The sequence below is a fragment of the Pristis pectinata genome, chromosome 16 (genome assembly GCF_009764475.1).
Source record: "Pristis pectinata isolate sPriPec2 chromosome 16, sPriPec2.1.pri, whole genome shotgun sequence".
In the NCBI taxonomy this organism is placed as follows: Eukaryota; Metazoa; Chordata; class Chondrichthyes; order Rhinopristiformes; family Pristidae; genus Pristis; species Pristis pectinata.
The window spans coordinates 16,801,102-16,822,917 of record NC_067420.1 but is presented as its reverse complement, the minus strand read 5'-3'; the positions used below and the strand labels follow the sequence as shown (position 1 = coordinate 16,822,917).

The 21,816-nt window shown below is 39.4% G+C and overlaps 1 protein-coding gene across 3 annotated transcripts in view; it reads right to left on the bottom strand.

The window, feature by feature from the left end:
* nfatc2a (nuclear factor of activated T cells 2a) overlaps window positions 1-21,816 on the bottom strand; it is a 137,985-nt gene that overhangs the window by 28,658 nt on the left and 87,511 nt on the right. For 2 of the 3 annotated variants that reach the window (XM_052031460.1, XM_052031458.1), the window contains exon 10: window positions 4,879-4,922. The exons of the other annotated variant lie outside the window; for it this stretch is intronic. In XM_052031460.1, the coding sequence (XP_051887420.1) occupies window positions 4,879-4,922 (44 nt within the window). The remainder of the gene's footprint in view (window positions 1-4,878; window positions 4,923-21,816) is intronic. 3 annotated transcript variants of the gene reach the window in all.

Sequence of the window (21,816 nt, the reverse complement as noted above, 5' to 3'; positions counted from 1 at the left end):
GAACAGTTATTATGAGCTAATCTAGTACAGAGCTGGGTCAGCCACATTGGGACAAATGGACTCTTCCGTGCTGTTCTATGTTCCAAAATTATTAAATTTCATAAATCATTGCCAATGCTTGTTCATTAACACTATCATACTGACCACATTACACCTAAATGTAGAACCTAAAATGACATTAAATTCAAATTTATGATGCTGGAGGAACTCAGCAGGCCAGGCAGCATCTGTGGAGAAAAGCAGGCGGTCAATGTTTCAGGTCAGGACCCTTCTTCAGGACTGGAGATAGGAAAAAGGGAAAAGGGGAAGCCCAATACATAGGAGGGAAAAGCAGAGCAGTGATAGGTGGACAAAAGAGGGGAGGCGGGGTGGGGACAAGGTGGTGATAGGTAGATGCAGGTAAGAGATAGTGATAGGCAGGTGCGGGGGAGGAGGGGAGAGCAGATCCACTGGGGGATGGGTCAAAGGTAAGGAGAGAAAGGGAAAAAAAGTGGGGGTAGTAAAAAGAGAGATAGGCTAGGAAAGGGAGGAAGAGAAGAAGCATGGTGGGGGGGGGCTTGTGGGGAAGGGGGGTGGGGATTACTTAAAGTGGGAGAATTCAATGTTCATGCCTCCTATATACTGGGCTTCTCCTTTTCCTATCTTAAGTCCTGAAGAAGGGTCCTAACCCGAAACGTTGACCGCCTGCTTTTCTCCACGGATGCTGCCTGGTCTGCTGAGTTCCTCCAGCATCATAGTGTTTTTCATCTAGATTCCAGCATCCTCAGTCCTTTGTTTCTTAAGTTCAAATCTATTATGACACACAAGGTCTGTCTACATTCCATATTTGTGAACTGTAATGATATATATAAATCTATAAACTGGATAGGGATGAAGTGAAGCAAATGCTTTTAGATGTAAAACTGGTTGCATTTTTAGGACATTTTCTTTGACATTAAAATTGTCAGTTTGAGAATTTATTTCTGTGTTACCCATCTGTTTAATTTCATTGGGATAGCTAAACTAAAGGTGCCATTGAAAGGAGAAAATGGACCTGAATGTACAATCTTGTTTACAATTACAGCTTATTAAAATTTAATTTGCTTTCGTATCATAACAACTGGAAATGACTCTGGTTGACAACTTATTCCAATCACATCATCTCTCATTCACAACATATTTAAACAGTGGCTTATCTCCAAAAATATTGATTCTTAATTCTATAAATTATAAAAAATCAGCAGGAAAGTCCCTTCAGACTTCTTAGTCAGATTGATATAAATCTCCTTTTTATCAGGGAGACTATTCAGGGATCCAGGGAGACTATTCTATTCTGAAATATGATGGTGTTTATTCTGATCAGCTGTGCCTTTGCAACACAATCATGTCTCCAACTGGCGGCAATATCTCAAGGTCCCTATCGAAACTTTTTCTTCAACCATAAAAATGTCCACTTACCTACGAATGTCCACTTACCTACTCATCACTACTTATAATGAGACAATAAAGTGACACAATTTTATTATTATATGATTGAGTCCCTCGCATGAAAGTCTAGTTTCCGTCAATGCTGCATTAAATGGGAACTACTATGGAGCAACATTAATTTCCATCCCTTCCCGGATCTTCAGCAGTTAACCAATTAAAGTGTTGAAATCTAAACTCAAATGGTGGTTGGGGGAGGTATTGGGAAACCACCTTTCAAGAAGCAGTCCAGTAATAATAATATGCCAGTGAGACTGCTTGTCTCAGACTTTCAGATTTAACTGCTGTGGGCAGGGTTTGACAGGAAACCCAGCAGCTGAAGGTAGACAGTACAGCCAGGTTTAGCAGGCAAGTCCCTTTCCTTCACTGTTACCTCCAGAATTAGCTGCAACCTCAACCCACCATCTCTTGGCAATCACAATCTCTCTGTTACATTGTGCGCCATTGCCCCTAATGGTTCCATTCCTCCCTCTCGAGAGCTGGCTTGTAGTAACCTCAGGAAAGGGGGAGAAAAGGATAAAAACATGGTCTTGGTGCTCATCAGAGCTTTCATGTATGAGCTGCCCAGTTGTTGTTACAGCAGCACTTCATTCTCACTGCACACAACCCTGGCTATGTTTTTATCAGCCAGCAGTTATCAGGACGTATTCATTTTTCCTTTGATATTGCTTGCCTCTGAACACATTGTTGCTATGTTGCTACTTGACTGTGAAAGCGCTGGACACGTGGGTGGTGTCTGCATGTTTTCAGGTACTCTGCAACATTTGTTACTGTGCGTCAGTTGCTGTGGTTTGAGAATTTTCCAGTACCAGAGTGAAATGCTGACAGTGCAAACAAAACTACTACTGAACATCTTGCCTGATGTCACCCGCCCTCTGTAAAGAGCCCTTTCCTTTGACTGGATTTTAATGGGCTACATGTCAACCCAAAGACATATTTCTCCATATTTTCAGAGGTGTATATAAAGGAAAGTTTACCATTTTGTTACAAGTAATTCACAAAGAAAATATTATCTATATTCTTGATTGCCCCTCAGATTTTTAGCAATTCCAAACAGTTTCAACAACAAAAGCTTGGCCACATGTCTTAAAAGCTAAATCTATCTCATCATTGATTCACCTTATCTAACAAATAAACTGAAAGACTCCAGAACTACATTGTTACTTTGAAGTAAAAGTGCAGCCGTAGGGTACCTACCGACCTCAGATCTGCCTGTCTGTGGTTTTGACTGCCAAATCCAGCAGACAGTTCCACATGAGTGCTTACACACACGTGCAGAACCTCCACATCCACCAGTTAAATATACTGAGCACACAGACAGCATTGTGCACACTTTCAAGATATTTAAATAAACTCTGAGCAACACTGTTCAGATAAATCTTTATGTGAAGTAATCCTGGCATGAGAACATGTCTGAAAGAGCTGCGTATTTGGAATTTGTATGTGCATTGCCCATCATTTCCGATTTATTCACTTTAGCAGCAATTTGGAGGGGTTGGAGTGGGGTGGGGGGGGGGTGTTGTTCAGATTGGAATCTCACTATGCCTCCTAGCAATGTGATGTTCTAAAACAGGATCACCACAGATTAAAGTGACCCCCAGAGTATCAGGAGAGTTCAATGGGCTCCTTGAACACTTAGCAAACAAAATATGATGCATTGGTATTATCATCCATGTTGGGTCAACTCATATAATCAGACTGCTTTTTCTGGGCAGTGTTCTCACCCAAAGCCTAGTTTGGTGATAATAAATTGCAACTTTTGACACTGTGTGTGTATATATATATATATATATATATATATATATATATATATATATATATATACACACACAATATTAAAAAGGATGCAATTTTCAACATCTGGTGTTTTTTTTGCTTTTCACTTTGCATCCTTTTGTTTTGAGCTGGGTAATAATTTGAACAATTTTTTTTCAAACTGGTTAGTTGAATTAAGAGGTGTCATTCAACAAAATCCAGATTTCCTACTTCCCATGAGCTATTCTAACAGCCCAAAAAGAAAAGTGAAATTTTTTCTAATTGAGAAAATGGAAAATGTACCATTTTGGGCAATATAGAAAAGATCTAGTTCTTCCTTTTGCAAGACTCTGAATAAAATCAGTACTTCAGTTTTTATGTGCAGCTGCCCAAGTTGAACTTCTCATCGTCATATAAAAACATCCGTCAATGTCAAATTTTGATATCTTTGCAAGAATTTGGAAAATGCACACCCAGAATCAAAGAACATCAGTCACTGAATAAACAAAAACTCAGATAAGTTTGTTACCTTTTGGACAAAAAAATTCCATTCAGTTGTCAGTGACTCATAGTAAATTAAGGACTCATAGTAAATTAATGTGAGACTTATGGAATATGGGCAGTCTCAGTGAAAACATTAACTTATCATTCACAGAGCACAATGCTTTTGACAGACCGTGAACTGGATAGAAATGTTATCCCCACAGTTGCTATTTAGTATTTTCCAGTCATCTCAACAGAACCCTTTCCTAACTGGCAAGTATATTATGAGTATCAGCACTCACTAAACAGAAATCCCAATGTGGCTTTCATTAAGGAATAAAACACAAAATTGCTGAGTGTCAAAATCTGAGGACTACCTGTAAACCAAACCCTCATTATTTTTACTTTAGTTAAAGAAAATGATCAAAAGGTTTAAAGCTTGGCACTGCAGTCGTGAATAAGAAGTACAGCAGATAGCTGTGCACAGCAGTTTACAAGAGCTGTTTATAGAGGGGAAGCCTTGTTAAGCAATACAACAAATTTCTGCAACGTGCCATGCGTGTTTAATTTTTTCCATTAACTTTTGCCACTGCAAGTGCTCTGTGTTTAGGAGATCAGACATTTTGGAGGCAAACAGCTGAAAATAGGATGGGGAGGGTGTTATGGGGAGGTGTGGGAGTGGTGTTGTATCTTGCCAGATTGGCAGAGCTTCTGGTATGGAAAAGAATGCTCTCAAAGGTCCCCCTACAGAATAAGAGCAAGTTAAGCCAGCAAGCCCTGCCAGAAATAACAAACAAAACGGCTTTCCCCATCCTTCCCGAGCAGTCAGCTCCAGAGCATTACAACAGTTGCCATAGAGCTTACTTTGCTATCATAACAAATTTGATATGTCCAGTTATAAAAGAGTGTACTGTATTTTGCAGACTTGAAAATTTAAGTTTTGTTGTTTTTTCACAGCCCTGGCTTACTTCTGTCTGGGTGCTACAGACAGGGACTCCCTGAGTTAAAGCTGCTGTTTCCTTTCTTTCAGCTATTTTTGCATCCATACCAATTTTCTCACACATTATGTCCCCTGAATGTAATCACATCTCCAGTGAATGCTCAAAATAATTCTACGATACATTAATAAAAAGTTTGTCCCACTTCTTTGTCAGGAATTAAATCTTCTCTACATACCTTATTAAAGTGCTCCAGCCTTTTGAAGAAGTCCCATGAAGTTTCTGTAAAAAAAACTCAGTTTCACTGGTGCAACTTAATTTGGTTGGCCCTCACATCAAAATGTGGTTGATTTCTATAAAACTATAATAACTTTCTTTACCAATTATCCCAACAACAATTAATCCATTATGACAAGGCTGGAATACCTAAATGGGAACATTTCCCCATCTCGCCCACCTAGGCCAATAAAACAGGACCTTCTTTAGAAAATATGAATTAGGCCAGTAATGTACATACTGCAACCTGTGTGAAATACACTATAAGGGCATTAATTAGAGGTGTGTCCTTGACTGATTTACAACGTGTAAACTGAACTCAACTAGTATAAAAGATACAATTTGATAAACAGCTGAATTAAATTCATTATCATAAATATTGTATTTCAGCATTTGCAAGGTTAAATCTTTAAGTGAATGGTTTGAGATGTGGAAAGACAATAAATTAGATTCAACACAATAAATTAGAGAGAGTACAAAAAGCCAACAATAAATACCAAGTGATAAAGCTAACTTATGTTTACTTTAACAGCATAATGTCTTGTCCAGAAGAACAGAAGGAAGCCATCTAGCCTCTCACAGTTGTTCCATTCTTTGATCATTGGCTGTTCTGCACATCAAATCCATTTGTCTGTCCTTGCATCATATATCTTGATATCCCTATCCAGCAAAAATCTAACTGTTGTTGAAAATTTCAGTTGACCCAGCATTCCACAGCCTTTTGGGGGAGAGTATCAGATTCCCACTACCTATGAATGAGAAAGTGCTTGCTGAGTTCGTTTCTATTTGGTCAGATCTAGATTGAGTTCTATTATTTTGGGTTCCTGTTCTAAAACAAACAATCTCGGGATCTTCCTTACTAATTTTCAGTTTACCTCACCATTCACCTCTACCATCATTCTGGTAAATCTCCAAAGCCAGATCGACCTTTCCTCTTGAAAGCAAAATTTCTCCTCATTGTATTCCAACCTTCTTAAGTTGTAGACCAACATTACATTACCTGTGCAGTAGTTTCCAGAGATGCTCAAATCCATTTCCACAATTAATAAGGCCTGAATTTTTATTATGTAGCATACCATTTATGTGCACTACATAACACAATTTCTGAAACAAATGGACTGCAACAGAAAATTGGGCCTTACAGTGAGTTTGATATAGTCAAACATGCACAGTAGCATCAACATTGTGAAAGCACATCTGTATATGATTTGTGTGACTTGTGGATGATGTGGGCTACTCATATGCAGAAGCAGGACTTCACTACACTTGTGAGGTTTACATTTGTTACTTTGAGGAGACCCACCTGAGTGTTATGATACTGGGAATATCCCCCGGACTGGGCTTTCCTCCAGACCCTCCGACATCACTGTCCTCTCCTCTCCACCAGCCCATGAGCCTTGCTCCCCCCTGAATGAGACCACTGCCCACCTCAGGCTGACTCTCTTCAGTAACAATACCCCCATCATCACCTATCAGTAGGCCAATGCTAGCTAATCCTCCATGAGGCTGATCCTTGCCACCTTGATCCCTATTATCAACCATCTTGATGCCCACCAACTTGTAGCTTGACCATTGGACATCACTGCATTCTCAACTCTTTACAATGCCCCCCCAATTCCTGGCCCAGCTCGCTACTACTTCCCAATTTCTGGCTAGGTGTTCTACAGTGCCCCAAAATCTCTAACACAATTCATACAATCCCTCAATATGTATTCACACTTCACAATATACCCACTGACTGACTCTGTACAACCAGCCACATCATAAGAATCCTTATTACTTCCCCCTATTACTAGGGCCACCTTTCCCCTGATTACTAGGTTGACGCATTACCTTCATGACTTTGATCACTGTCAATAGCCACGATCCCCATGCCAACCCTTACCAACTACCAGCAGCCAGTTTCAAAGCTATCCATACCCAATGACCTGATCCTTGAGATTCTGATTCCCCCACCTGAAGCCTTGATCCCCCCTGTGATCCTATGATACCCACGATATGAACCAAGACTCATGACTTAACTGCTTTCCTTTGCAACAGTGGGCCGATATGGGCACAAAGTGTGCAAGGCCTATTCTGCCACCTAATGCCTTGTAGAACTCTCCAGAAGTATCTTGGTTGGCCCACTGTGTATCATGATTATGGGCCATGTAACTTCTAGGCCTTAGTCACTTGTCATTATGAAATTATTCCAATTTTTATTTACGATATGTTCACACTATATAAAGGGAGACATTTTTGCCAGTCTCCTTTGATAACAAGAATCTACGAGCTGGCCACAATGGTATCTTGAGCAGAAACATCAGTTTAATCTGAGTTCAGCACAAGACATAAACCTTATAGAGAAAATGAATCAAGAGATAGGAACAGCCATCCAGAGGGTCATTAGGGGCTGTATGCTATTTAAGCTGCCTGTCAGCCCTCATTAAAGAGGCTGCAAGGTATTTTGGCAGAAGTAACTGCACAAGAAATGATTCTGGTGTATGGTTAAGTGCCAAATCTTCTACTTTAACATTCCCAGGAATATTGGAATGATGGTAATCAACAATTAGACCCAAAATTTCCTGCTAAAACCTGCCTCCCAAATGGGTGTGCTTTATTAGCACAGTTGCATTCCACATCTATTTCTATCTCTTCACTAAAATAACTCCCAACTGTTTAAATAGCTGGAGTTATTAATAACGCAGAAGAAAAATTGTGTATGAAGAACAATGAAAGAAATGTGAAATGTAACTTCTCTGTTTTTGAGAAGGAATAAGTGTGAAGAATTGAAAATACTGCTCATTGAAAAGGGCACTGCAAAATTAATTCAGTAATGCCTGGTCTTTTTGCGCTATACAAAATCATTCAAAAAGTACCATGCATACATAGCGTACAATTGGAATGGGGAATTGATTCCTGGTCTTTCACATTCCTGCTGTTTCCAAACACAAATGCCATTTGGGAATGTCGAAAAGCACATCATGCATATTTGAAGCACAACACAAAATGCTGGAGGAACTTAGCGGGTCAGGCAGCATCTGTGGAGGGAAATGGACAGTCGACGTTTTGGGTCAAGACCCTTCATCAGCCCTGTGAATAAGTGAGTAGTTTTCAAGTAGAAGTATGTGAATACTGGTGAAACTGTGAGCCTCAAATGGAAGAGCAATCTTAACAAGAGGATAAAGGCCTGCTTGCATAAAACACCTTCCTATCTGAGTCATTGGCAGGCTAAATGCCACTAAAGCCATTCATCGAATTCCCCGTGAGGGGCCAGGTATCTATACATAGGAGGTAAACTCTATCTTATTTTTGGGTGGAGATCACAGGTATGTTTTTCCCAGATACCCACTCCTGCTGCATCAGAGCGATGGGGTACTCACCCTGACTCCTAGCCTGAGCCTGATAATTTGAGCAAATCATTTCAACCCCACAACTTGAAGGTCCAGCTCCTGATGAGAACTACCTCTTTAAATGCCTGTTAGGATTTCCCTCTTACTTGTCATCTGGTGATTCTTACAGAAAGTGTGAAATTTTGAATTACTAGGATCATAGTTAGAGCCATCCAGCTGTAAAATGAAAACAAAACTTTAATAATGTCCAGATGAACAGGGGACAGACTTTGCTCAGAGGTGAATACCACTTCATGAAGAAAAATGAGAAAGGAGGGAATAAAACACAGATAAAATTGGTTAACAAAACCTTTACATTTTTAAATGGATCATTGGAAAAGACTTAGACTTCATAATAGGAGCTAAGGAGAAGAGTGAATTTCATTACAAAATTATTATTTGGAAAAGCAGCTGATGTGAATCCGGTGATACACATCCAATTACAGGAATTTCAGAAAAAAAAAATGTGGGGAGTACAGGTAGAAGCATTTTTATAGCAGATTAGATACAGGGGAAATGGCAGGTGACATAATATGGCTTAAAGCAATGCAACATAACCCCTAATAAGATATTGTGGCAAACTTAGCTACAGTTTTGTGGAATCTCCCAGTGATTCTTATTAGGAATGCTTTTAGCTTAGAGGAACACAGTAAGTGAGTGTGAGAACTTGGGATGGTAAATCTAATCAAAAGATTGAAAGGATTTCAGAGTAACCATCAACTAAGACAGAATGAATGCCATCCATTCAGATTTTAAGAGGGCCTTGAAATACATTTTAAAGAAAATCACTGGTGACTTACAAAGGAAGATCATATTAAAGAGTTTAAAAAACCATGTTAAAAACAAGGTTTAAAAAGGATATAAGAGACCAGCATAGAGGCCTGAGAGACAGTCCTCCAGTATTCCTAATTTTCATCAACCATATGGGTTAACATTGATCTAAAAATATCAATCTTTGTGGTAAAAATCCCCCCAAAAAGTTCAGGGATGGCAGAAGATTGACATATGTTGAAATACCAACAAAAAGTCTATGGTGGATAATGCAATAATGACTCTAGAGATAAAAATCTGCATTGGGAAGCCTTGCAAGAAGTGGAGCATGAACGGAAACTTGAAATGCCAAGAAATTTGACATTAAACCCTGTCGATAGTGTAATTCTAAAGCTAACAGAAGTGTAAGGTATAAAGTATGTATCTGAGAGTAAACATTTATAGCTATACTGCTTACAATATCTTTATTGAAAATAATTAATTCAAGATGAATTCTAATAAACTAATGCCAATATATTTAAGATATTATTGAAAATTTTAAAAATATTGTCTCTGCTGTTTGTTCTCCCAGTGCAAAAAATGGAAATTGCTCTGAAAAAACGTGACATGATAGCCAAGTAAAAGGATTTCTGTAAATTTATTGTGAGGTTATCCAAATCACTTAATTTATATCACCAGACCAAGAACAGTTTAGAGGGGTAATGGGGAATCAAATGACATTAACTTAAAAAATAGAAATGGATGTGTCCTTTGTATAGGAGACACTGTATTAAAACAAGATCACAAGGCCAAATGAAGATCTTTTCCTCCCGGTAAGAATGAAGGTGCATGTACCCCTAATACAATTATAATCTTTTAAAAGATGGCAGATGGTTAAGGAGATACTTTATAATTCTCAAAGATATATTTTTTGGGGGAAATAAAGACTCTACAAGAAGGATGAGCCATTTATGGATCTCTAAGCAAGTTAAGGACGGTATCAAATTGAAAGAAAAGGCTGACAGTGTTTTGAGGATTAGTGCAGGTTAGAATTGTGAAATTTTTAGAAACTTGCAAAGGATAATTTAAAAAGAGTTCCTACAAGTATAGGAGGAGGCAGAGGAAGAGGAAGAGGAAAAGGAAGAGGAAGAGGAGGAGGAGGAGGAAGAAGAAGAAGAGGAAAAGGAAGAGGAAGAGGAGGAGGAAGAAGAAGAGGAAGAGGAAAAGGAAGAGGAGGAGGAGGAAGAAGAAGAGGAAGAGGAGGAGGAGGAAGAAGAAGAGGAAGAGGAAGAGGAAGAAGAAGAGGGCCTTGAAAATATAAAAATGGGAGACAATTGGAACAAATAACTTTTATCTGTCTTCTGCCACTAAAAACATTCTGATAATAATAGAAAATATAGAGGCAAATGGAAGGAGGTACTTTATACAGCCATTATTACCAGAGAAAGGTACAAGGAAAGTAATGGGCTTAGTTCCCTGGACCTGAAGGCCTGCATTCTTGGGTCTTAACAAGTGGATGTGGAGATAATGGATGGATTGGTCATTATTTTCCAAAGTTCCCTTGATTCTGGAAAAGTGCCAATAAATTGAAAAACTGCAAATGTAACATCCTTATTCAAGAAGGAAGGGAGACAGAAAGCAGGAAACCACAGGATAGTTAACCTAACATCCGCATTGGGAAAAGTGCTAGAATCTGTTATTAAGGAATTAACAGCAGGACATTTAAAAAATCATAAGGGAGATGGTATTATGAAAGAGAAATAGTGCTTGTCGAATTTACTAGAGTTCTTGGAGAATGTAACAGACAGGATGGATATTGGAGATGCTGTGTATTTGGATTTCCAAAAGGTACTCAGTAAGATGTCACATGAAAGGTTATTGCAAAAGTCTGCTTTGCAGGTTATATATTATCATGGATAGATGATTGACTAACTAACAGGAAACAGAAAATCAAGATGAAAAGGTCATAGTGTAACTAGTGGCGTGGCTCAGGGATCAGTGCTGTTGCTTCAACGATTTACAGTCTAGATAAGTGGGACGAAGGAACCAAAATTATCGTAGCCAGATTTGCTAATGATACAAAATTGGATGGGAAACTGTGAGGAAGATGCAAGTGTCTAGAAAAGGATTTTGATTAGATTAAGCAAGTGGGTGCAAATTTAGCACATGATCTATAATGTAAGGAAATTTAAGGTCATCCTCTTCGGTAGGAAGAAAAGCCGAATATTGTCCAAATGCCACTGTACAGAGGGATTTGGGTTCCTCATGTATGAAGTACAAAAAGCCATGGGTTAGAAATTAGGAGTGGAAATCGTGGGCAATTTCCCTTCTGTTTGTTCCAATGAGCAGTCTGACTTTGTTTCCTTCCCCCTTCACTCTGCCCAAACCCACCATTCCCTCACCACTGGCTGGCATCAGGGGACTCAGTAAAAATCTGAATTCAAATTAGGACCACCCTGGTCTTTAATGCTAGATAACACATTACTCAGTGCACTTGCAAATGAGTCATGGAGGATGTGAGAACCTTGCTTTTGTTAACTGAAGTTACTGAAGATATATTTTATATATTTATTGAATATGTATTTAAATATATGTACACAGTTTAAATTCCTATTTTGAAATCTAGCCAAAGTAAGCCCACAAAATGGGACACTGCAGATTTAAATGCATATGCTATTACAATAAAACAGCAAGATCTACCTTCTTCTGTACACTACCGTTACCACCAAGTTCTATCAGATTGTAAAACTCCAGGACCCACGTAATCAGCTTTACCACAAAAGCTTTAGTGGAATAATAATGAGCTGTATAAAGTTCTTTGAACAGTGCCCAGATACAATATCACTTTGATCATTAGTCCAAGGAGAGAAGAAAAATGTCACTTTTAGTATCAATCTGTGGGCAATAATTATGCACAAAATATGCAAAAATGTTTCAATAACCTTTTGAAAAATTCCAGACTATATCAGATTAGGCCACCAAAAATTTCAATACTCCCTTTAACAAGCTATCCTATTTTAGTAGGGTGAAGTTAGAGGGATTATGGAGCCTATTAAAGGTTCTTCTACAAAAGAAAATTGCAGTTATTTGGCAATTTATTTTTAAAATGGTAGTTCAGAAATGATGTAGGATTTATAGTCAGAGATGATGGTAAGAGTTTCAGCCTCATATGACTCCAATGTTTGTACCACTTCCAGGGAATCATCTTCAGCAGTGGATGCATGGAAAGCAGGCTACATCAACGTTCAAGGATTCCCACCATTCTTTCCTCCTCCCAGTACCAGCAATTACAACACTAGTAACAATGAATTGGAGCTCAGATAGTAAAGGAAAATACTGGTATGTTTCACAATGAATTCCCAATTCTCCCTCAAAATGTCTCACAAATCATTGTTAAAGACCAGGAAATTAATTTTCTAGTTTGGGCTCACATAGATGATTGGAAAACACAAAGGATGAAGACTTCCTCAAAGAAATTTTTTTCTGCTGCCACATCAAGAACACAAGGCAAAGTTAAAGCTGTTGCCAAATCATTTGCATTCTATTAAAATAAGCATCGGATTTATGGAAATTAAATGAAAAACTATACAATGGAAAGAACATTTCCTTCACTTCGTTAACTCAATAAATCTATTGCATCTATGCTTAAAGTAAACGTAGCAAATGATTTAAGGGATGAAGTAGCTATGCTGTAGAATTCTTGACCACATAAAAACCTATCTGGTGCATGGGTCAGTTAGCTTAAAGTTGATTTTAGTATTATTATTATCTCCCTACACAAAACATAAAAAGAAATAAGCCTCTGAGTAACTGCATCAAGGTAGAATGGCATGGTGGCAAAGATACTGAACTATTATCCTGAAGCCTAGATAACTGATCTAGAGAGTTCAAATTCCAAATGATGGATTTTAGTTCAAATTGTTAAGAAAATTTAGAACAGATAATCAGTAATGACGATCTTTAAACTACCAGTTTGTTGTTAAATCCCCTATGGATCACTAACTTCCTTCAGAGATGGAAATTCATTGCCCTTACCCATTCTAGCCTATATGTGATTCCAGTTCTACACTGATGTGAGGTTGAATCTCAGCTGTCCTCCACACATGGTCAGGAAGGACCACCTAGGGATGGTCAATAAATGTGGCCTTGCAAGGAAGTCCACAACCTGTGAACAAATGAAACCAAATCTATGGGGACCAACATGGTGATCATCATTCTACATTTTGTCTCTCATCAGAAACACAGATGAAATTAACTGAGGCAGATCCCCAAAGCTATTACCACTAAAAAGGTATGCGTATAAACCTCTAATGGTTAGAAATTGGACACATCTAGTTTTTATGGGCACAAAAATTGTTTTACACATGTTAGATTGCAACAGAAATCATTTCCATTTTGATTAGCCACCAGTGAGAAATTGGCCTGGGCACTTCTGGGTGTGATTCCCCTGAGCGTGACTGATCTTTGTTCAGTATTAGTCATACAACAGATGACATCATCATCTACACTCTTTCAGGATAACCAAACTAAACTGGTGCACAAAGGTATAATCTACCATCTTGTGTGAGCTACAAGGTGCAGAGCCCACAGCAGATCAGCAAAATGATGTAAATTAAAGGGTCCCTGATGTGGCATTGATGCTTCAGTCACAGTTTCCGGCAGACTCATCTTTCTATTTTCATGTCATATCCACAAGCATCACCGTGAGTTCCCTCAATGATCGCAGCACTTGTGAGTTCGGATCTCAGTACAAGATGCTGCGATGTTTGTCAGGTTGATCAACACTGTGTCCCTGCCCTTGTGTTTTACGCTCTCGCTAGGGCAGCCTGTTCTGCTGCTGTATTCTGCTGACATGGAGAGGATTCTGTATGGCAGTCACATGGCAGCTGCAAACCCAGTCCTGAAGGGAACCACTGAGGTCCCATTTTAGTGCAAGGAATGGTGTGTGAAACCCCTGCAGCTGCATTTAATGTTCAAATTCATTAATTTTTTTTTAATGGGGAATGGCCCTTAGTGCTATCCTCGGCACCTGTTTAATACACCAAAAATGGTGAACTCTAATTCCTAGACAAAGATCTACACTTCAATGACTTTCTAAATTATATACCCAACACAATATTAAACTTCTGCTTATGCAATAATAGGTGTAAGGATGGCAGTAATTTTTCTTCCAGTTTTCTTTCTGCATATCCTTGTATTCTGAAGTCACTAAGATTGCAATACCTGGGATGAGAAAGGATACACATTGTGTGGATTGGCAGAGAAATGTCAGTAACTGGGGCAGAACTGTGGATCTGCTGGGTTCAACACTGTCCTGTAAATCCCAACTGAAGTGGTGAAGTGGAGCTTTTGTGTGTGTGTGTGTGTGTGTGTGTGTGTGTGTATGTGTGGGCGAGCACACGCGTGTCTGTGTGTGCGCGTCTGTGTGTGTTGTATGTGTGTGCATGCGTGCACCTGGGGTTGAAGGGGTTATGGGGCAGGGGGAAGACAGTGGAGGCTCTTTTGTAAGATTTCTGCTTGTTTTTCCTACATCTGGCAGAGACTATTGAGGACAATCCCAGGCCATTATAAGCTAACAGGCCGAAAAGACATTCAGCCCTTGAGACCTGTGAGAATGAGGCGAGTTTGAAGGCTGCCCAAAAGCATGGTAAATCATGCCACATGGATTCAGCTAAGCCTTTATGAATTTGGCTCATTCACTTCCACTTTGGGACGTATCCTGAACTTTTCCTTTCCCTCTTCTAAGATCCACCAACAATTCTCTTCCTGCTACTTGCTTCCAAACAGGCAGCTGCTCTGCACCTTCTTCACACTACACTTAAATAAGATCCAGATGCTGAGCTACCAAGGACTGAAATTTAGGTCAGAGACTGCATTTTACATTCATGTTAATAACACCACCACCACCCCCTCTCTCCTTCCATCTCTGGGTTAAAACTGCACCCTATGTCTCAGGTTACATGTTTTTCGATCCTCAGTCTGCAGCAGATTAGTTTATGTAAAGCATAGTAACCTCAGAATAGGATCTGGAAGCCCTCCAAATTCTGTACCATTAAAAGGAGTGCGTTGTAAGCAAGATCAAGTCACTTCAATGGATGAACTACATGGAGCAGAAATATTGCAACTCTATTGAAAGCTGCTGCATTCATTTAGCTGTAGTCATGTAAAAATGTTGAACAACATTTGGTTTCATTAAATGAGGGCATACATTGTGTCATTTAGCAAGATTTATTTTCCCAGACGATAATGTCTGAAACTTTTGAGGTGGAATCTACAAAGGAGAAAATTCAGGAGAGCATAAAAGCTACAGGGGACAAGGCATAGGTCTAACTCTCTAGGGACCAGTGCATTGGACTGAGCTAATGTTGCTGATAGTGAGTTTAAAGCCCACACATTCAAAAATACTAACCCAATATTATAAAACTTAGTCCAGTGTCTTTAGTTAGCAACAGAAAGTAACTTATCTTTTTATCTCTTGGAAACGCTAGCCCAACAAAGGCATAGGTGGTGAGGTTCAACTTTGCACCTAAATAAATGAACATTGCAATGCTATAATTTGACCGTGTTTAATAACTGAATTACATTTACTTACCATGTTAAAACTGCAGAATGAAACTGGAAGATTAATTATTTTGACAAAAATACAATATGCTACATTTTAACTCTCAATTAGTTGTTAAATGTAGAGTACATCACTCTGAAATATGTTCTCTAATGTAGCAGGGAAATGAGAATCACAACTGTACATGATCTGAAACCAAGCCAGTTGTGTCTCATTATTTTATAAATCATTTCTTTATGTCTAACTTATTTATAAAGGAAAATTTAAAAAGAGATCTTTGGTTGCAACATTTTTTTTAATAATTATTGAAAACAAACTTTCCCATGATGCACATTAATCACTGGATTCACAGACAAGTAGCAGCTGTATTAATGTGATATGTGTATCAGGACTTGCATCATGTTGTAAATTCAAGGCTCTTATGAATGAAACAATTGCTGAAGGTTCATTGCTAGTGTACAATATTGCAACTTGAAACGGTGATGCCTGGTGTTGATCAATTCATGGTTAATGTGTTTTTGCAATAATTTTCCAGTTCCACAGCAGTTTCAGACTCTCAGAGGTCCCTGGACATTTTGGCAATTAAACTCTGACAAATAAACTGTAGTTGACGTCCCATTTAGCTTTATTGAAATGTAGTATAGAATTCAGGCAACACAATGTGTCTGTGGCTTTTTGATTCCAGTGGCTGGTTAATGAGTTGCCAAAAGGGGCAAGTTATATTGGGTTCACTTCTGAATATTTTTAGAATGAAAAAGAAGCTATCTTTGAATCTTTAGCTAACAACTTCTTGCCTCAATTCTATTTTCTTCATTTTTCTCTCAAGTCATTAGTTCATTTGTAAATGTTATTTATTGAGTGTCTACAAGTGATTCCATGTACCTAGGAAGGTGTAGATTAAGAACCTACAGCTGAGATTAATTGCTGCATTCTACACATTACAATATCAATGATTTAAACAATACTTCTGAAAAACCTGATTGTCTGTGAGCTTGTTTTATTTCTATGCTCAGCTCTTTGCCTTAAACATTTGAGATATATTCCAAAAAACAGTAAGGCTCCAGTGGGGAACTAGGTTTGAAATAAAGTACTGAGCCTTAGTGCATTTATTGGTAAACAGCTGGCCCAATGCAATCTGATCTGAGGCTAAGGATTTATATATTTTTGAGACTAAGCCCAATCTGAACCCTAAACAAGTCATCAGGTCCCATTAGTTAGCCTGGATAAATTGTTCAGTTCCTTTCATTTGTGTTTGTTTTGGGATGATGCTTTGCTAAGGGCCAAACCTACAAGGTGCTAGATTGAGATTCCCCAAATTAATTTCATATGATGACCAAGCTGCGTTAAGAAAAGATTTTCATTCAGTTAGGATGAGCTGGAGCCGAGGTCCCAAAATATCAGACATCACTCTGTTTGAACCACTGTGGGACCTAGTTTCAAAGAATCCCCAACACTATGTTGCCAGAGGTTGAACATGGTTTATATCACTGAGTCAAGAAATAAATGGGCTGACAGAAGCATGGATACCTGACTCTTCTCCTGCTATCACTGAGGACCAGGTGTCAATTTTTGCTTCCATTCCACGTATTTGGGCTAACATCCTGCTAAGTATTTCAAGGAATAGTGGAATACTTCCACTGTTGCCACTTACTTGCTCAATGAGTATCTGTATCAATCTAGCTTATTTGTTCTTTTTTACAGTTCAAGCAATGAGGAAGTGTGATTTGCAATGTTACACTGTGTACTTGCAAGAAGTACAATTCTAGAAAGTTAATTATTAGAAGGGAAGACACAAATTATTTGAGGTAAGTTGTTCTCATCTATGAATTTTATCCGAATATTGTGCTGATGTTCACTCTTGGCTGAAAGCTTCAATTGTACGAACTCAGTATTCTCCATGTCTCCACCAAAGTATAGACAGAAGAAATAAAGAAATAGAAACAGGAGTCAACTGTGTGGCCCCCTCAAGCCTTTACTACCATTCAGTCAGATCATGGCTGATTTGATCTTGGCTTCAGCTCCACTTTCCTCCAGACCCTAACTCCTCAAACATCTACAACCTTTGGATGGGGCAGCCTGCAATGGTGGTCAAAGGGTACGCAGAGTGAAAAATCTGGTGAATTTTGAGAAGCACCAGAACATGTGCATTCAAAGGAGGCGCCTGACATTGCTTGAGACAGGGATTTATATTTAGATTTGCAGCTTGGGGCCCATCTTTTTCAGCCTTGAAGTGGTGGCTGAACTTGTGACCCCACATATAATTCGTGTCTGATGGCCAACGTTATAGCTTTAAGGAGCCACTCACTGTTCAGACTGTTTCCATGCAAGCTTGGGCTGCTGTCCTGGTGGAATGGCAAGGCTTCCATGGATTACAAACCTTTTGTTCTCTCAGTTGGAATGGCTGGATTTGTCTACCTACCCATCAGTAGGCCTGGACTATTACCACTCGTGTCAAGATTCCAGGACTTCTAACCTCAGAGCTGCTCCAAAGGGATCTACAACCTTTTCCTGAAAGTCACTGGCCCTTCATCAGTAGCATGGCAATGGCAAAAGCACACAGAAGACAGGCATTAAGTGAATCCAAAACATATGAATAGTTGTCTTCTGTTATATATAACATAAATTATAAACTTGGTTTACAATATTTATTTTGTAGGCTTTCATTTTTGCACTTTGGCCAAGCAGAGGCTGTGAAGGTCAACGACAGTCTGAGATGTGGTGAATAGAGGATTTGGATTGTGGTTACAGGATTTGCATTTGGGTGAATTCGTGGATGACTTCTTCAAGGGCCGCCCAGAAAGAAAAGTATGATCTATAGTTCCTACTGCATTCCTTTGCTTCCACTCCATCCTTCTCCTTTACCTCCTCTCCTCAACATCATCCTTCAGCATCGGCTCCTCAGTTGCCAATGATTTGGTAAATTAGAGCCAGCATGCAACAAAACACCAAAAATCTTGACACCTGCTTTGTAGGGTGTGGTTGAGAAGCAATGCTTCAGTATGCCAGTGGTCTGCTCTAAAACACTTGGTTGGGCAACTTGGTTTTCATTGCACGTTGCCCATGTGTGGGTTATGTATGAGTTATTTCATGAGTGATAACTCATCACGACCAGCCACCATCTATTATGTCTTGGTGGTACCAATGGAGCTGGTATTGGTATTGGTTTATTATTGTCACTTGTACTGGGGTGCAGTGAAAAACTTGTCTTGCATACTGTTCGTACAGATTAATTCATTACACAGTGCATTGACGCAGTACAGTGTGTATTGAGGTAGTACAGGGTAAAAACAATAACAGAATACAGAGTAAAGTGTCACAGCTACAGGAAAGTGCATTGAAGGTAGACAATAAGGTGCAAGGTCAAACAAGGCAGATTGTGAGGTCAAGAGTCCATCTCATCGTATAAAGGAAGCGTTCAATACTCTTATCACTGTGGGATAGAAGCTGTCCTTGAGCCTGGTGGTATGTACCCTCAGGCTCCTGCCTGATGGGAGAGGAGAGAACAGAGAATGACCCGGGTGGGTGGGGCCTTTGATTATGCTGGCTGCTTCACCAAGGCAGTGAGAGGTATAGACAGAGTCCATGGAGGGGAGGCTGGTTTCTATAATGCGCTGGGCTGTGTCCATAACTCTCTGCAGTTTCTTGCAGTCCTGGGCAGAGCAGTTGCCATATCAAGCCGTGATGCATCCAGATAGGATGCTTTCTATGGTGCATCAATAAAAATTGCTGAGTATCAAAGGGGACATGCCAAATTTCCCCTTTAGAGGAAAGTTTAGAGGGAAGTAGAGGTGCTGGTGAGCTTTCTTCGCCACGGCGTCTATGTGGTTGGACCAGGACAGGCTATCGGTGATGTTCACTCCTAGGAACTTGAAGATCTTACCCTCTCGACCTCAGCTCTATTGATGTAGACAGGTGCATGTACACCGCCCCCTTTCCTGAAGTCAATGACCAGCTCTTTTGTTTTGCTGACATTGAGGGAAAAGTTGTTGTCATGACACCATGTCACTAAGTTCTCTATTTCCTTCCTGTACTCCAACTCATCATTATTTGAGATACAACCTACTATGGTGGTATCACCTGAAAACTTGTTGATGGAGTTAGAGCAGAATCTGGCCACGCAGTCATGAGTGTATAGGGAGTAGAGTAGAGGGCTGAGGACACAGCCTTCTGGGACACCAGTGTTGAGAATAATCGTGCAGGAGGTGTTGCTGCCTATCCTCACTGATTGCAGTCTGTTGGTCAGAAAGTCAAGGATCCAGTTGCAGGGGGAGCTGGACCAGCCAATGACACTGAATGAAAGCATCAACAGGATGGAAATCTTGTATGTCAAAAAAATGTCTTGGAAACCAATGCAATAAAAGTGGAATTTTGCTTGCTCAGCCTTTCTCCTGATGACTTTTTTTCTCCATTCCTCTGTTTTTGCATGCACTTTATTATCTTCTATGGTGGGCTTTGACTTAACAGCTGGGTTTCCCAATTGAAAGATAAGAGTTAAAAGAGCAGTGAGAAAGCCAATTGTTTGCAAGAGGAAGAGAAGAATGATTTATTTTTCCTAATCTAAGTTGTTGTGAGGATAATTGGAAACATAGCTTTCTATGCTGAGGATGCTTTTCCCTGGATTCTAATCTGTCAAAAGCAGCAAAACAGTTAAAAACAGAAATCAACAATATGAGCCCACAATACTCACAAATATGGGTAATTTTACTATGATCCATATACCATCAAAGCAAGTTCCTTTAAAAACATGGCTACATCATATGATCTCCCCCCATCCACTGATTTTGTACGAATATGTGCACTGCAACTTTTTGCATTCCATTAAATTCAATAAAATTTATAATAAGTAAGCAAGTTGTAACAATAATCTTCTGAAAAACATGTGATCACTCATGTTGCCAAGTTACTATCTGTGGGTATAAACAATCACCTATCATATGACCATACTGTCAACTCTCAACACTGAAACCTCTTGTGAAGTAATAACCTTTCCTTCTCAAGGAAAACGCTTTATTGAGGTTTAAGTTTTTCTTCTCTCTACATATGGAGCTTCGATCATTAATAAGGAGCAGTTTATTATAATAGATGCTATATATTAACAGAATACTGTTATGAGATTTGACTGTGGCATTATGGTCTGCCACATAAGTAATAGGCTTCACTGTTCACATGAGGTTTGTATTATGGCTGACTACATAACACATGAGCACCACGCATGTTTGAATCTGCTATATTTCTGCTCCACAATCATAGCGTTATAGTTAACACAAGCAGATAATCATGCTAGATGTCTGCTGTTCAGGCGACCCCTGAGTTAGATATTCGAGTTATTTGGGGGAGGGCCTGCTAGAAAACAGTCCGTATTGCAATTTTCCAGAACACAAAGCTGCATCACCTGTACATGCATCAAGAAATGTGAGTTGAATAAAAGTGTTCATTTATTTACTTTTTTTCGCTTAAGTTTCATAAGAGCGAATTTTTATTCCATATGCAAGACCTTTTTTGTGAATTCTGTAATGGCAAATTTCCATTACCTGAACTGTCGTAACATGGGGGGGGGGGGGGGGGGGGGGCGTCACCTGTATATGTAAAGTTGAGAACGCAGAACAGTGTAGCACAGGAACAGGCCCTTCAGCCCATGATGCTGTGCTGAACTAATTAAACTAGTAATTAAAAGCTTAACTAAACTAATCCCTTCTGTCTACACAAAATCCATATCACTCCATTGTCTGCACACTCACGCGCCTACCTAAAAGCCTCTTAAATCCCTCTATTGTATTTGCCTCCACCACCACCCCTGGCAGTGCATTCCAGGCACCCACAACTTTCTGTGTAAAAAGCTTGCCCTGCACATCTCCTATGAACTTACCCCCTCTCACTTAAATGAATGCCCTCTAGTATTAGACATTTCAACAATGGGAAAAAGATACCACTGTCTACTCTATCTATGCCTCTCATAATCTTACAAACTTCTATCAGGTCTCGCCTCAGCCTCTCCAAAGAAAACAACCCAAGTTTGTCCAACCTCTCCTTATAGCACATGCCCTCTAATCCAGGCAGCATCCTGGTAAACATCTTCTGCACTTGCTCCAAAGCCTCCACATCCTTCTTATAATAACAACAGATAATGGATATCTGTTGCTAACTTGAGAATTATTTTTATTAAACTGTCTCTTTTCACTTGCTCCTATTTTCCGGTTGGATCACTGGTATGCACTTT